This window comes from Electrophorus electricus, chromosome 2, assembly GCF_013358815.1.
Source record: "Electrophorus electricus isolate fEleEle1 chromosome 2, fEleEle1.pri, whole genome shotgun sequence".
Taxonomy (NCBI): Eukaryota; Metazoa; Chordata; class Actinopteri; order Gymnotiformes; family Gymnotidae; genus Electrophorus; species Electrophorus electricus.
Window position 1 is genome coordinate 17,439,390 of NC_049536.1, and position 17,431 is coordinate 17,456,820.

The window sequence follows — 17,431 nt, forward strand, 5'->3', positions numbered from 1 at the left end:
GACATAGTAATAAAGTGATGCATTTATTGTTAATCAGAACATCCACTAAAGAGACAAATTCAGACAGTAGCGACACAGCTATTTTTATTTACAGCAGTGTGCGTACATTTGAGCTCTTGTTCCTACTCTCTCCCTTCCCTGTAATTTTATAGACGTTAGGCTCTAGAGTTGATGCTGTCAATCACTCACCTAACCCCAGAACTAGGTTAGGTTTAAGTCTGCCTTGCAGGCTGCACAGCATTAATGCCATCCTCAGTCTGGCAGAACCTGTACTTAGGCGAGAGTCTCACTGTGGGTTTATGATTGGATAGATATGGCATTTATGAATTTAGTACAGAATATTCCACATCTGCTTGTCCTCTACCAACTTCTCAAAAGGGACAGACAACTGCCAGTAGTTTGACAAACTGCTGCACATCCAGTGCCTGAACACAACCAGAAAAATAAATGGGGGAAATCCCTACTTCTCTACAGCCTTGGTGATCTTTGACTACACAGCAAAATCTAGTTTAAATTTCCTGCCCCAATTCATTTCAAAAGCACTGTATTTTGATGTAGACAAACACTGCATAAACGAGTGTAAACCAATACAAGAACACAAACAGATCATTGATCAAACAGATCATTAATATATACAATTCCACAAACAAAACCATCTGGATACTGGAGTAGTGTTAATTTTTATTGTTCTTCCCAAGTAGCACTGCAGAGCTTGGTGGAGGGGCTCCGAGCTTCTTACACTTTGCCTTCTTTACTTTCTCTTTAATTATGCTGATATCAAGTTTGTTCTCTTGAACTGTGAAACAGAAGAAGAGTCAGTCACTGGAGCACACCAGAATGAGCTTTCTATTTAGTGCATTTAACTTGCCCATTTCAAATTTAATATCAAACTCTAGATCTCTGGATTAAAATCTGGAATACCCTTTCTGGTTTTCATAATGGCTGGCTTTTCCTTGGGAGGAATGAAGGCTTTCTTCCTCTCTTCTTGTTTTCTGCTCAGCGCTTCAGCCTGCTTCACCTTAAAGAAGAGGAAGAATTCTCATTCTCTAATAATGCCATGACTACAAGGGCACACTGTGCATTAATCTGCTGTTACCTTGATTTCATTTATTTTTCTCCGCCGCTTCTCCCTCTCCTGCAGAAAGAATTCTCCACTGGCAAGCTCTTGGTCAACCTGGAAACCAGACATGCCGTTTAGCCAAAAACAAAGTCTCCAGTGTTGAGTAAGGTGATACTGTAATGACCCGTTTTATTCTCGCTACATTGTACTATTATACATTATCATACTGTTATAACATTAGATTACTAATGTAATTTATCACAAAAAAGTAACAGTTACAAGTAACCATGGACTGTATTCAGAATACAAAAAGTTAAGCATCTGTATTCAGTCCATAAGACTGAATGGAATAGAACAAGGTTTCTCAACTCATGGGATGCAGACCACCAGTGAACCATGACATGCCCTTTAGTGGTCTACAGGCTTATCATCAGGGGGGAAGTAGTAGTATGTAGTGGGCCAGAACAGCACTTTATGTCATTAAAATATAAGATGTATTTAGTATAAGTAAATATTGTGTTCAAACTATAAACATTATATAAACATTAATAGAAATGCAGAAATAACATATTGCAGAAGTAACTCAAGGCAAATTAAATGACATTAGTCTGAGACAATACAGCTGTGGGCGCTGATGCAGACAATCAGGCAACCAGAGATGGAGATGTTTCTTAAACAAATGAATGGGAAAACTGTTACTCAGAAAAAGCAAAACATTGTCTGCAAGTACAACCCAGAATACATCAAATATGCATTTGCGCAGGGGGGAGGTGATGACACTCACCCAAAAGCCCAGTGTGTGGAGTGTAGTTTGAATGCTTCAAATGAAACACTAATACCTTCAAAACTAAAGCGACATCTCCAGACCAAACACCGTACTCTTGTGGCAAAGCCAGAGGAAAACATTCCACGAAAACAAGATGTAATGCAGCCCCAAAAGCAAACAATTGTTTCCATAACGTCACAGTCCAAGTGTGCCCTGAAAGCTAGCTATCTCAGTGCCAGACACATGGCATGTAAGAAAGTAAGAGTTAGAAAGCTTTTACAGTTACTGAGGAATTCGCTGCCATAGAGATGTGCTGCTAGATGATCAACGAAAAATACAAAAAGTATTGCTCTCGAATGATAGCATAAGATGGACTGTTTACATGTAAACTGACATACAGAGCTAGCTTTTAGACAAAAAACTATTTTACACAAAAAGTTGAGTTTTGTTTTCTTGTGGGCCATTATGCTTTCTAGTTTTAAACAGGTAAGCCATGAGGTGGAAAAATTTGAGAACCCCCAGAATAGAAAACTGCATACTTTAAGGACTCTTAAAATATGTCACAACTAAGTTACAAAAAAAATAAATAAAATAAAATTAAATTATATATATATATATATATATATATATATATATATATATATATATATATATATATAGTCTTTAAAATAAAAACTACCATTGCCTATTTAATTTTAAGATCAGCATATGCACTGATTTACCACTGCCCTTTCATATGGAAAGAGTAAAAAGACATGACAGGGCAACAGAAAACCTTAAACTACATGACAAAAAATAACAGTCACGACACTCTTGGTGTGTTCCAAAAACACACGAAAGAGACCTTTGACAGGAGAGCTATCTCCAGGGATTTTAAGGTTAGTGACCAGGTGATGGTTCTTCTGCCTGTGCCTGGACCATCCCTGTCAGCAAAATTAGCTAGCCAATACAACAGTACAGAAAACCACAGTGATACCAATTATGACATTTCTACCCCTGATTGTAAACATAAAACGTGTTTGTGCCATGTTAATATTATAAAGGAATATTATTCTCGCAACTTGGATAAGAGGACTGCAGTCTCTAAAGAGTGTCCTGAGGGAGAACAGAAGCCTATTGGAGTACTGTCTATGTCCTATGTACAAGGGATCCATGCCAGAGCTGACAGTACAGATAGTCTGGTTGTGAGAAATGTACCACAGACATCTTGCAGATTGCCAAATTCAGAGATGCTCCGTGTTTGGTTTATATATATACCAAATATATACAGTGTGAGACTATATATACATACACTGTATATAGTCTCACATTGCAGCTATATTTGGTTGTCTGTGTTTTACATACACTTATATCACCCATCATCAATTAAAGGACCCATCTCCACTGTAACCTTGCGTGGGTGTACAGGCTCCCAACTGGAAAAGCCACTGTTGCTCCCCCACCTAGACAGGAGGCCAAAGTGGGAGTGTAAAATTGTAGCATGAAAGCTTATTCTAGTAGACCCCAAAATATAAAATTATGAGAAAACTGAAAAGGAGCATAATATCTACCGTTTAATAGCTTATTGGATAGAAAGTTTTGATGATGGGAGTAGAGCAGCCCTAAATTGAAAACCCAATACTTTTCATGAATTAGGATCCCCTTGCAATCCCTGCCACTGAATTCCAATGTATTGAGCAAATGCCTGTAAAAACTGCCAGCCATCAGCCCATTTATTTTGATCCATGACCATGCCTCAAAGGAATAAAGAAAACCAGTAACACCAATTAACAGAATTAACAGGGTGATGGGTGATTAATGATGAAATAGCACAGCTTTATAATAGTATAAAATATACTATACATAAATATAAATATTATACAATATATTTATATTATAGTACAAGTATATTTTAAATGTATTTTGAACACCTTTTTTGTTTCAGGCATTTGAATGGAATGTTACTGAATATAGCATATTCAGTTTTTATCTATTCTTAACGACTGAACAGAACCCCCCCCATAGTGTCATACAAATGGTAAACATCAATTTAAAAATTACAGGCAACCAACCTATCTAGAGCAGAGCTTCTTGGGGTTTTTTTTTTTTGTGTGTGTGTGTGTGTGTGTGTGTGTGTGTATATACCTTGCTGTCTGGCTGTGGTGGGGGGAAAGGTGTGTATTCCTTTTTGCTCTTCTTGTTCTTAGGCTGCTTGCGTTTTAGGCCTTTGTGCCGGAAGGTGGGCAGGAATCTCTCCCAGTTCTGACTGCGCAGGTCTGGGTCACTAGCCAACTCCCGCTTTATCATTAACATCTACATACACACACACAAAGAAGGGAGTATGAGTAAGGCTACACACACACACACACACACACACACACACACACACACACACACACATATGAGAGAATGACTGTCAGCCTTAGCTGTGTAGTGGAAGCTGCAGCCCTGCTCCTGCAATTAACCCTAAGGTAACCCCAACACCCCTCACTGAAGGTCTCCTTATCAAGATGCTCGGGAATACCAGTCTCTGCCCTACTGACAGACCAGACCTTCACTCCTGGGACAACTCATAACACCCACTCTGAGAGGCCTCTTTTACAAATAACAGAACTCTTACAAATAACATCCCCTTAGCAGTTCTTCAAAGCCACTCTGAAGGTTTATTACTTTGTAAGAACACATGCTCCAAAGCTTCATGACTCCAGATCTGGGCTGAGAAACTAAAAAAACATAAATTACCATGCTTGGAATATAACGATAATTTCACAACCTGGAATACTTAGATTTAAAAAAAAAAATGTTATAAAGCGCATACTTTTGAAAGACTACTGGAATTTGATCCTTCCCATCCAAAAGACCTCACGAGTATCGCAACTAGACCAGATTCATATACAGAATATAACTATTACATTTCCAAGTACAAGATTTTATTTGTCCATACTGATTGCACAGACGATGGATCCACAGCGCCCCTCAATAAATACAACAAACTCCCCCATCTGGACTTGGTCAACAATGCACTGTTATATATATTTACCAGTCTCAGCACGCTCAATTCTAAAGGAAATCTAACTATTCCCGTCTTTCTCTTCTTTTTGTTAATTGTTTAGAATCATCACACCAAAACCGGAGACGAAACAAATAAACCTGAATATACATGAGCGACTCTAGGAATAATTTCCCTCGTTCGCCCGCCCATGAGTCAGGGTTATAAAAGTTCAGGAACAAAGAGTACTTAAGTACTTAGAATACTGTCTTATTCATGTCTGTCTTGTATCTAGTGTGTCAGTCGGTCGTAACTATCTTAATTTGCTTTCCACTACCGTCAACAGAGTCGAATTTTTGTTATGCGTCATTGGTAAAGTTAGAAACAATCCTGTTTGGCCAACAGTAATTAGTGCTAATTAGCCAAACTTAGATTTCTCCCTACGTCTAGGATATGTTCTGGCATGGACACCTGCGGTGAAGCTCAGGCTCGCCAGTCCGGGACGACCTTTGGTGTGGAGTCCCCGACGGCGCATAAAAGATCAGGTGTTAATCCCAGCCGACCACGGCCACACCTAAACTCCATTGCCCCCTTGCGCGGGCGAAGCAACAATTTTCTTTGACAAGTGTCAAAGTATCAAAAACAGATGTAAGAACTACATTTTTCATATGCCATCTCGGGGTATCTATAGCGAGTTGTATTTCCTAGTGATAATTATGTCCAGGTTGATATTTCCTCACCTCGCTAGTCTATATAATAATAGAAATGGGAACCTCCTTCCTTTCAGGCAACCCTCTGCTAGATACGCTAGTTCGTTAGCTAGCTATTTGGATAGGCTAGTCTTGGCTGAGTTAGCACTACAGCTCAACAGTTTTCTGGCTTGCGCAAAAGTTCTCCCCTCTGATTTCCATTCTTTCCTTTTTTGTTTTGTTTATTATTATTTGATTTATTTCCTATATGTCCTCAGTGCCCTTTCTTTTCTCCCTCAGTGTCATTCGGATTCTGTTTACCTGAGTAAAGTCCGCCATAGTAGCCTATAACATGTCTCACGACGTCATTAATTTGTTAATCATCAATCAATAAACTTCGCATTTATTCAAGTTGTTCATCATTGATATATTTGAATCAATGATATTTGGTCACTGCACAAAATATGAACTAATTTATAAATGAGACGGCTATAGCATTGATATAGCATTAGGTAGTTCACAAATAATACACTATATTGCCAAAAGTATTCACTCACCCATCCAAATCATTGAATTCAGGTGTTTCAATCACTTCCATGGCCACATGTGTATAAAACCAAGCACCTAGGCATGCAGACTGCTTCTACAAACATTTGTGAAAGAATGGGTCACTGAGGTACTCTGTGAATTCCAGCGTGGTACTCGTGCAACAAGTGCAGTCGTGAAATTTCCTCACTACTAAATATTCCACAGTCAACTCTATGTGATATTATAACAAACTGGAAGCAACTGGGAATGACAGCAACTCAGCCACTAAGTGGTAGGCCACATAAAATGACAGAGCAGGGTTAGTGGATGCTGAGGTGCATAGTGTGCAGAGGTCGGCAACTTTCTGCAGAGTCAATCACTACAGACCTCCAAACTGCACATGTCCTTCAGATTAGAACAGTATATAGAGAGCTTCATGGAATGGTTTTCCATGGCCGAGTAGCTGCATCCAAGCCTTACATCACCCAGCTCAATGTAAAGCGTCAGATACAGTGGTGTAAAGCACGCCACCACTGGACTCTAGAGCAGTGGAGACATGTTCTCTGGAGTGACGAATCACACTTCTCCATCTAGCAATCCAATGGACGAGTCTGGGTTTAGCGGTTGCCAAGAGAATGGTACTTGTCTGACTGCATTGTGCCAAGTGTAAAGTTTGGTGAAGGGGTAATTATGGTGTGGGGTTGCTTTTTAGGAGTTGGGCTCCTTAGTTTGGCCTTAGTTTCAGTGAAAGGAACAGTTAATGCTTCAGAATACTAAGAGATTTTGGACAATTTCATGCTCCTGACTTTGTGGGAACAGTTTGGGGATGGCCCCTTCCTGTTCCAACATGACTGCACCCCAGTGTACAAAGCAAGGTCCATAAAGACATGGATGAGTGAGTGTGGAAGAATTTGACTGGCCTGCACCTCAACCCAATAGAGCACCTTTGGGATGAATTAGAGCGAGGCCTTCTCATCCAACATCAGTGTCTGAACTCACAAATACGCTTCTGGAAGAATGATCAAAAATTCCCATAAACACACTCCTAAACCTTGTGGAAAGCCTTTCCAGAACAGTTGAAGCTTTTATAGCTGCAAAGGGTGGGCCAACATCATATTATATGCTATGGATTAAGACTGGGATATTACACAAGTCCATATGCATACGAAGGCAGACGAGTGAATACTTTTGGCAATATAGGGTAGTTGACCTAGTTTCCCTATATTTTAGGGTCGTTCCCCCTACAGCTGAGTGAACACACACATATACAAAAGGATGCTGTGAAAAATCTACAACACCGCAGGGTGTGAATTACTCATCATCACAATATGTGGTTCCACTGTCAAATATGCATGTTTTACTTAGGAAAAGATTTCAAATTATTTAAGTGCGACATACTACAAGTGTGTTAAACCCAACAGGCCCATCAGTTACATCATACTAGCAGATGCTTTTGGTGTGCTTTTTAACTAATTTATACTTACTTTCTTTCCACAGTTTGTACATTGCTAAATACAAACTAGCTGGTTTTCCTTCATCAATCAGCTCAATTGCAAAATAACAGACAAGACTGACAATCTTGCCTTCCAGTGACAAACCCAACTGTCTAACCCCAAAGGCAAATTTCCATGAACATGCATCACAAACTGCAGCTAACTGAAGTGTTTTAGAAAGTGATCTCATTTACCTTGATGTTGTAAATGGGGTGTATGTTTTTCATTGTGTCAAGCACCACTTTCCGAACCTGCACAGAAAAATCAAAAACAAAAAGAGCGAACAAGTGTGAGGGAGAATTACTGGTCTTCTGTGTACAGTAATCTTACCTATGAAACACATGGCTGCCTACCCAGCCATCCAGGCCATTTCTTTCAGTTGAGAATTTCTGTCTTTTTAGATGTCTCTTCTTTAAAAATGTCAAAATTCACTGTTAAACAGAAATGCTGTTTTCTCTGAAGGTAACAGTGAAGATTAAGTGCATCTGGGTTTTATAAAATGCATCAAGAAATGAAGAAAATCTGTGGATGACTATGTGATCAGGAGTGTGCTGTTTACCTCCTTCAGACCACTGTAGGGACCCAGTGCAGATACGGTGTTGCCCTGAACCATAATATAGCAGCTGGTGAGTAACTCGAGGGCCTGCAGGAAGACATCATGGTCATGTTTCAGCACAACCACAGAGATTTGACCACCCAGAGATTCCTAAAGGTGGCACAATATTGCCCATATCAAAAATCTGCTCCACACCACACTGACCCACCTGGACAAAGGGAGGGGTAATTATGTTAAAATGCTGTTTGTCGACTACAGTTCAGCATTTAACACTATCATCCCCTCCCTACTCCCTACTAAGTTGGAGGATCTAGGACTGCATACATCCCTGTGCAACTGGATCTCCAACTTCCTAATAGACAGATCACAATCAGTACGGGTGGGCAACTGTGCCTCATCCACCCTCACCCTCAGCAGTGGAGCTCCTCAGGGTTGTCCTAAGCCCCCTGCTCTACTCACTGTACACCTACACTTCCAGCTCCACCATCACTGTCAAGTTTGCTGACAACACCGTTGTCATGGGCCTGATCTCGGACAACGATGAGAGGGCCTACCTGGAGGAGATTAAACACCTGGAAAACTGGTGCCAGGCAAATAATCTCCTCCTAAACATCAGTAAGACCAAGGATCTGATCGTGGATTGTAGCAAGAAGCAGGAGCAGCACTACCAACCTGTGAAGATCAGTGGAACCACAGTAGAGAAAGTAGATAGTTTCAGGTACCTTGGTGTTCACATCTTGCAGGACCTGTCCTGGTCCCACCATACCAACTCCCTGGCAAAGAAGGCTCGTCAGCGTCTTTACCACCTCAGACGCCAGTACCCTCCAAGGTACTGCGGAACCTCTACACCTGCACTATCGAGAGCATCCTCACAGGGAACATCACAGTCTGGTTTGGGAACAGCACTAAGCAGGACAGACAAGCACTCCAAAGGGTGGTGCGTTCAGCAGAGCGCATCACTCATACGGAACTTCCTGACCTGCCGACCATCTACTGCAAGCAGTGCCAGACCAAGGCCAAGAGGATTGTGAAGGACCCCACCCATCCCAACAATAGGCTCTTCTCTCTGTTGATGTCAGGGAAGCGCTTTCGCTCCCTGAAGACCAAGACAGAGAGATTGAAGAGGAGCTTCTTGCCACAGGCCATTTGGGCCCTGAAACAGGGCAACTGATAAACTGTGGGGACCACCACCACCACGTAACATATAACTGTAAATATGTTCAATTACAAGATGGAACTGTACAGTGTGTACATACATATATACATATCCATTATATACATTGTGTATATAAACATAATAATATACATATATTGTACATACATTATACAAGCCAAAATATATTAACATTATCTATATCTATATATATCTATATCTATATATATCTCTATATATATATATCTATATATATATCTATATCTCTATATATCTATATATATATATATCTATATCTCTCTCTCTCTCTCTCTCTCTCTCTATATATATATATATATATATATATATATATATATATATATATATATATCTCTCTATATATATCTCTCTCTATGCACCCCTGTCCAGTTTGGACAGAGCACTCTCAACCATTTCACTGTGACTTATACTGTGTATGACTATGTATCTGACAAATAAACCGAACTTGAACTTGAACTTGAACATATTAGCAATCAACTGTCACAAGAGCATGGAAACAGATAATGCGTCTATAGTTTATAACATAACCTCCATTACCATCTCCTCTTTATAGCCCTCCAAATCAACAGTATTAAAAAATTTATTAAATTGAGACATTTGCTTCTAACCATACATACTGCACATTGGATCAATTTTAATTCAGTGACCATTCATGCTCTGCAGTTGAATTAACCTCTGAACCGTAGCACCCCATCTAAGGAAGATTACCATTCTCAGATGGAGCTTTTATGTGCATTTGATTGTGTGAGGATGTAACTTTCACCACTCTCCACAGCCTGTCATAATGCAAAAGAATAAATCATAAAGGACAAAATCAGCTGTGTGGCATAGTTGTGGCCTTTTTGAGTCCTTTGGCTGCCACTATGTACCAATTTTCATTTCCTTTAAAATCCCTTAAAATGCAGACATACACATTATTTCGGCTTTTCAGAAATTTCATATCAGTGCAATGCTGCTGACATCTAGTGCCATTTAGTGATTACTGATTACTATACTGATACGCTACTACACCAATATTCTCAAGGCAACTTTCTGCTTACAGCAAGAAGAAAATGGTAGAGTGAAGTGTGGGCTATTAGTGCTCCTTGAATTTACACAGTATCAATCTCTGCTCACCTTCAGTGTAGAGCCCTTAGGTCCAATCAGTCTCTGCCTGCGTTTCACAAAGCGCTCTCTATTTCGCACCAGAGTGCCAATCTTTATAATATCACATGCTATGTCATCTTGCAAAATCCTCACAGCCTGAAAGAGACAACACACCTTTCACACGGCTTTAAAACATTTTCACCATATGTGCAGGTTTTCTTAAGACATTAAATAAACAATGCTGGAACAGTAAGTTAACTCTGAAATACCATCCAGACAAAGAGCGCTAGATACAATTAATTCATTAATTAAAAGCAAATATCTGGAAGGGCAGAAAACATTTCAAAATTTTTGTCCCACAAATGATTTCCATTACTGCTTAGAATTGTTAATGGAATGATAGAGCCTTAAAAGTATGTGAAAAGTATGTAAAAGTATGTGCATTTTAAATGTTAAAGAGGCTTGATGAATAATTTCTAACAAATCTAGCATTGTTAAAGTCTGCACTCCACTCCTACAGTAAACAGGACACTTCAACAGAACTGTCACGTTTTGCACTTACACTGGCAACACATCAAGAGAAAGCACCAAGAAAAACTGTCTGAGAATGCCATTTGCCATAGTTGTCCCAGCCAATGTCGGCATGCAGCCAACCATGAAAAGGTACCCAGAGAGGAAGTATCTGCACCCTGGAAAAACACCTAGAGAGCAGCTTACCTGCTCAAATGGCACACTTCTAGCCAAGAGCTTGATCAGGTCTCTGGCTCTCAGGATGGCATAAGGGTCAAAGGTCTTCTTAGTTGTACTAACTGTGATGCTGCCTTCAATCAAGTCCAGTATGGCGTTGATAAACTAAAGCACAAGAACACACAGAAGTCAAGTTTCAGAATCCCAAATGATCTGAATGTATGTTGATCATGGTGATCATGGTGTAAATTCATTTTCATATGCACCATTGAGAAAGGTCATGGTGGAGTGAAATTAAAGTTCTGAGCAGCAGGACAATCAACCAGGACTTTTTTATATGAAATCAAAAGCAGTAGAATACAACTCTGTGACTGAATTTTCTAATTTTAATGCAGAAGAAATATGCAAGTACTGTTGACGTCTGTACTCCCAGCTGCTAAAAGTCAAGCTCTTTCACACACAGAACTCACATATTTTATAAATAACTGAAGTACTAGAAAAGACTAACAAAATCTAATTACATGCATTGTCTACTCAAGGAAATTTTTCTTTAACCCAGCAGAGCAGCAATATTAGCAAAATACAATTGCACATTTATATTATACATATACATACATACAAGCATACCAAGAATAAAAAAAATAAACCTAAGAAATATAGCTACAAGAGGCAATAAAGGGGTCCAAGCATAGCTCTACGTGTTTGCACTTTGGCACTGCACTTGATAGAACCCCGCATTGATGCAAGTTCACCATTCATATTTTTCACAAAACTGTGTCTTACAGCACTGCCCAAATGATAACTCAAACCAAGTTTAGCGTACAAAAATAGATGCTATGGATGTCTCTCTCATTCAAGTCACTCTACTGCCAAGTTTTACCCAGATGATTAAGCTCTGTATATTCTTAAGAAACTTGGGGGAAGCTGTAAATATTTAATTATTGGAAAGAGAGTGGCGAAACTACTTTCCTCCAACAGACCGTGCGGGTTGTCCTCTCTACTGAATGAATAAAGAATAACAGTAAAGCTGACTATAGTTATTTAAGCTTGTAAACTAGGTTTTCACTTGTTCAAAATCATCAATGCTCAGACAGAGCATCTGATTAACACTGACCTCATAACAGAAATTATCAGTAGAGTTCGTGGTTGTATAAAAAGTTCAGCCATTAGAAATCTGTGTAAATAATCACTTGAAGTCTTGTTTGCCAATGGGTTTATACAAAAGCTCTCAGTTTGAAAGCAGTTCCTCCAACTAGGCAGGGAAAACACTCCCTATCCCTCTCCACTACTCATTCAACCCACCTTCGCTGGTTTGGTATGAACATAAAATCAAATGATCATGATTTTGTTGAGTGCACGGAACGTCATATAAGTTTCACATAGGAGAGTGTATGCCATAAGAGCACTGACTTTACTTGACATTTTTATGTTTCAGTTACCAAGCGATTTAAAAAAAATATGTATGTGGATCCCGCTGATTTCTTTTTGCAACTGGCCCAAAATATCCTAGTTATGCCATTTGGCAGCACGATTTTGAATCATTCTATAGTCTGCGTTTGACATGGAAGACCGTTTACCAGAATAAACAAAGACCGCAACGTTTGGTTCATTCAGATCTAAGGAACATATCGGGATCTAGGAAACCAGAAAAAGCAAACTTACGATATTCCCGAGAGATTTCTGCACTAGCGGCCAACATTCTTTCAGGTAAGCCTCGCGGTATTTTGGAAAGAGAGTGGCGAAACTACTTTCCTCCAACAGACCGCGCGGGTTGTCCTCTCTACTGAATGGAGGTTCTTTCCAGCCGTCTGGGACCGTAAGTAGTTCTGGTTCATCTACTGCAGAAGTAACACACGTGTCTTAACTTAAACATCTTAGCTAACCTTAAGCCAGGTTAACCAGCTAATGACTTGGCTATCCACATATCTCACAAACAAACAGAAAATGATTCAACTACACAAAAATCCATAAAGTGAAATTCAGTATGTACTTTAAGCAAAAGCGACAATAAGGCAGCAATCCATCTAGCTAACTTAAATACCTAGTTAACTAGCTAGCTAACCGTGAAGATACCTTACCTTTTCTAAACAACACAGTAGCTATCTATGTTTTATTTAACTTGGCTCCAAACATGTACACAAAATATACGCCTAATGTGAGTCAGGTGATATTATACCTTGATCTTTTTTCTTTTTCCCCTTTTTATCGGCCAACATTTCACTCATGCATTCCTTCCCGGGGGCCGCCATTGTTGCTATTCATTTGGGTATTACTGCTGAATAACCTTTCGCACGCAAACCTCTATCACCGCCTATTGGACAGGAGAAGCCTGTTACTTCGAACATTTGTGTGTAGAGAACACAAAGTATTCAAGTAGTATTCCTGTGTTATTCTGTCAGCTCTGTAATAGGGGAAAACAATTGTAATCGTCATGCCCGTGCAACCAGAACAAATTTCACTGAATCTAAAACACCTAATCTGCACTTTAAAAATATTGTCTTCTTTTCCACTCTAGCTTGGGTTTTATCCTGATAGCATTTAAAACACTGGGATTTCCTCACATGAGGATATGAATTTGATAGACATTTCAAAGCACGTTTTAAAGTTGCTCTGGACAAGGGTGTCCACTCAAAAGCTTCTCCAGAGCTCTCCCTGCATCAGGGGCTTTTATCTGTTCTAAGTCTTTACTGCAACATCTGAACACCTAAAGCAGAACACTCAGCAGGTGCACAAACACCTCTATCTAGCCTTATACGCCCCTCCGCTTTAAACAAACCATCTTTTTGAGAAGGAGAATGATGAGAATGATGATGATAGAAACTTGTGCTTTACAAGTCACGGGTGATGCTGCTTCCTGTTTTTGAAACTGTTTCGCATCAACCTATGTTTAGGCATACTAGCCCTTACTGCTCTTTAACTGTTTATCAGCTTTTCCTTGGAATTAAATACATTCTACCTGTAAACCAATAACTTCCACTAGACATTGAATACTACTTTATCATCAAAAACTACTTCCAAAGAACTACCTAAAACATACATAATGTTAACATTTTTCTTTTTATATCATGGCCACTTCTGTTCTCCTTCAGTGTGCAGATTGCAACATGTTTAGCTTTTCTTCCTCCATTGTTAATGATAGTTTTATCTGTGAGAAGTGTAGGTTAATTGCTAGTCTGATGGAGAAGATGCACATTCAGACCTTAGACAGACATAGAGGTGTCCATCCAGACCTTTGAAAGTTTTAGACCTATCGAGGAATTAGAAGTACAAACTCTGGATGCCTTAGGCGAAGTTAACAAGCCCTCAACTTCAGCACTACAGTCCTCACAGCAGAGCAAATGGGTGATGTTACGGCGAAATAGCCAAGCTTCAACTCACCCACAGGTGCATCACACCCCTCCCATTCGCATGTCCAACAGGTTTGCCCCACTCAACGAGGAACCCGCTGTGAAGCCCGTTGAAAGAGCTCTGGTTATAGGGGATTCTATTTGGTGACACGTGAAATTAGTTAGGCCTTTAGGGACACAGCAGCAGTAGTTAGCTGTATAACAGGGGCCAGGGTGCCGGACTTTGCAGGTAATTTTAAGGTCTTAGGCAAGCATAGGTTCTCTAAGATAGTCATTCACATAGGAGCTAACAATATACACCTTCACCAGTCAGAGATTACTATAAATAATATTACAGAGGTGTGTCAATTAGTGAAGGCGATGCCTGATGGTGTAGTATACTCTGGTCCCATCCCAAAGCTGCGTGGCAATATAATGTACAGCTGGTTATCTTTGCTGAACTTCTGGACGTCCAAGTGGTGCTCACAAAAGAATGTAGGGTTTATAGATAATTGGACCATATTTGAGAGCAAGCCTGGCCTTTTAGGGCAGGATGGTATCCATTCTACACTGCTCTCCTTTCCTGTAACATAAGCCATAGATTTATGACAGACTTAATTAATCTATGTCAATCCAGAACGGTGGCCGGGCAGCTTACAAAGAAGCTAAACCAACTGTCGGCTGGTTGCTACATGATGTCACCCGAGGTTCATCATATTGACACTGTGTCTGTCCCCTGAGCTAAGCAGAAATACAGAAAACAAAGAAAAACATGTCTTAATAACCTAATTAGTATTAAAGTAACAGAGAACACTGCCTGTACCTTTCATCTAAGGCTGGGTTTACCAAATGTTAGATCCTTAACATCTAAAGCGCTCATGATAAATGAAATCCTAACAGATCATAGATTTAATATACTTTGTCTAACAGAAACCTGGATCAAGCCAAATGAGTACATAACTTTAAACAAAGCGTGTTCTTCTGGCTACAGCCATGTACACTGCCCTCGTCTAACTGGCCATGGAGGCGGCATTGCAGTTATTTATACTGACACATTAGATATAAACCAGAAAGCTGGTTATGATTTTGAGCTCTTTGAAATTATATTTACTAGCATAAATGATGTAGCCAGTGGTTAGAAGCTCACCCAGCAACTAATTGGTATCTACTGGCCACTAGGACCCTATTCAGAATTTATTAAGGAGTTTGCAGATTTCCTCTCTATTCCAGTCACTCCAGTAGAAAGAGCCATTATTGTTGGTGATTTCAATATTCACTTAGATAGTGCCCAAGTCTCTTTGAGATCAGCCTCTATATTAGAATCAATTGGTTTCAATCAGTGTATAAGAGAACCCACATACTCTGGTGGACATATGCTTGACCTAGTACTGACATATGGTGTAGACATAGAGAACGTAGTTATACTACCTCTGTTGGATTCCATCTCACACCATTTCCTAATTTAATTCCAGTGTCCTGTCACCGTCACCCCTCCCTGGCATTGCGGTTCCCACCTGTTTGTTTAGTTCCTGGTTTTGTTTCTTCATGCTTCCTTGTTTTGTTTTCTTTTGGTTCTGACCCTTTGTTAGTATAAATGCCTATAATCACCTGTGTCTTGTTAGTCCTCCTTAGTTAGTTGTATTTAAGCCCTGTGTGTTCAGTTTGTCTTTGCAAAGTCTTGTCATCTAATTAAGTTTCTGTCCTGTAGGTATTCGTTGTGTGTTTCTCCTGGTTTTTTGGATTTCAACTTATGTCTTTCGATTACCCTCTTTGCCGGTTCCCTGTTTGTTTTGGTTTACCTCATGGACTGCCTTTTGGACTACGACCTTTGTGAGTATACTGGATTACATATGTGGACTACCCCTGTTCTCTAATAAACTGCATCCACCATCATACTGCATTCGACTCCATCTCTGCTCCGCTGCTCTGATCCAGAGAATAACATGTCCAGAGAATAGTGCACAATAATCAGTGCATAATAATCAAGATGTCAGTTTCTACATCAATGTAAATATGCCAGAGTTAGCTAATGAACTCATTTTCATTTGTAATATTCCCTGGGTAGGTTATTACAAATTAGTGCCCAATGTCATCAATTCAGCACCTCAACAAACATAATGCCAAAAATGCTAAATGCAAACATGCCAATGCCAAAAACAGAACTTTATGATTATACATGATTGTAAGATTGATTTATTTTAAGCCATGCCTTAAATGTATGCTTATAAATTTGATCATTAGTACTCTCTCTTAAATAAGTAGGTAGATTATTTCAGTAATGGGTGGTTCTATCTGAGAAGACTGTTTGCCCAAACTTGCTATATCTATATGATACAATACTCTCCCCTCTGGTAGCTGCTCACTGCCCTGCTGCTACTATCCTTCTGTGATATTCAATGTAAGAGGTGCAAGCCCATAGAAAACCTAAAAGATGAGACAAGCATCTGCAAAATATTTAAGACTATCAAAATTAGGTTATATTTTTGTACTAAATGATTGAGTGTTTTTATTGTCTGTTTATCAATGGACTTGACTGGTTTCAGAGTTGTCATAATTTGAGACCAGCTCGTAAAACAGTACATTTGCAACACAAAATAAAGCAGACTACATAGCTCGCAGGCTAACAGGGTTCAAACATCGACAACATTCACACTTAAACACGAGGCTTATATACACGCACACTAATGATACACAATGAGGAGCAGGTGTGAAACACAGGGAGGTGTGGCCATACGGACGAATGAACACACACACACACACACACACACACACGAGACATTTGCGAGGAGGGGCTGTACCGTGACACTAACATCGAATGAATGGGGAAATTGTAATGTGGAGTGATCACAAGGTGGCCACGTGCGCTGAGAAGAGTGATATTTCTTAAGGGTAAATCCATATTCAGAGTTGTAGTTACAGTCAAGGGTCAGTGAGCCAATGCAGAAAGTCTGGGAATATATAATATACAACAGGAAACAAAACACATGCTGACAAAAAGGGGATTCAGGCTATGACAAAAATGCAAGCAACACACACAGGCTAAGCAACACAGGCAGAGCAAACAAGTAAGGCTCAGTACA

General features: G+C 39.7%; 1 protein-coding gene across 2 annotated transcripts; it reads right to left on the reverse strand.

The window, feature by feature from the left end:
* Nucleotides 1-62: 62 nt before the first annotated feature.
* Nucleotides 63-13,281, reverse strand: krr1 (KRR1 small subunit processome component homolog). Of its 2 annotated transcripts, none has more exons than XM_035520304.1 (10): nt 13,202-13,281; nt 12,688-12,863; nt 11,056-11,190; nt 10,369-10,494; nt 8,064-8,147; nt 7,699-7,755; nt 3,951-4,118; nt 1,097-1,174; nt 922-1,018; nt 63-796 (listed from the first exon to the last, which is right to left on the reverse strand). In XM_035520304.1, the coding sequence occupies exons 1-10, from the start codon at nt 13,272-13,274 to the stop codon at nt 675-677; spliced, it is 1,116 nt and encodes a 371-aa protein (XP_035376197.1). In that variant the 5' UTR covers nt 13,275-13,281; the 3' UTR covers nt 63-674. The 2 variants fall into 2 exon arrangements, with proteins under 2 accessions (XP_035376197.1, XP_035376201.1); XM_035520308.1 differs by having other exon boundaries at nt 12,688-12,860; nt 13,202-13,273.
* Nucleotides 13,282-17,431: the final 4,150 nt, after the last annotated feature.

What these genes read in the sequence shown, in the direction of transcription:
- krr1 (XM_035520304.1), bottom strand. Translation starts at nt 13,274, where the DNA reads ATGGCGGCCCCCGGGAAGGAATGCATGAGTGAAATGTTGGCCGATAAA. An exon ending in CTAAGGGCTCTACACTGAAG is followed by an intron (nt 8,148 to 10,368) that starts GTGAGCAGAGAT and finishes GTCTTCCTGCAG; the next exon opens with GCCCTCGAGTTACTCACCAG. An exon ending in CCTACAGTGGTCTGAAGGAG is followed by an intron (nt 7,756 to 8,063) that starts GTAAACAGCACA and finishes TTTTCTGTGCAG; the next exon opens with GTTCGGAAAGTGGTGCTTGA.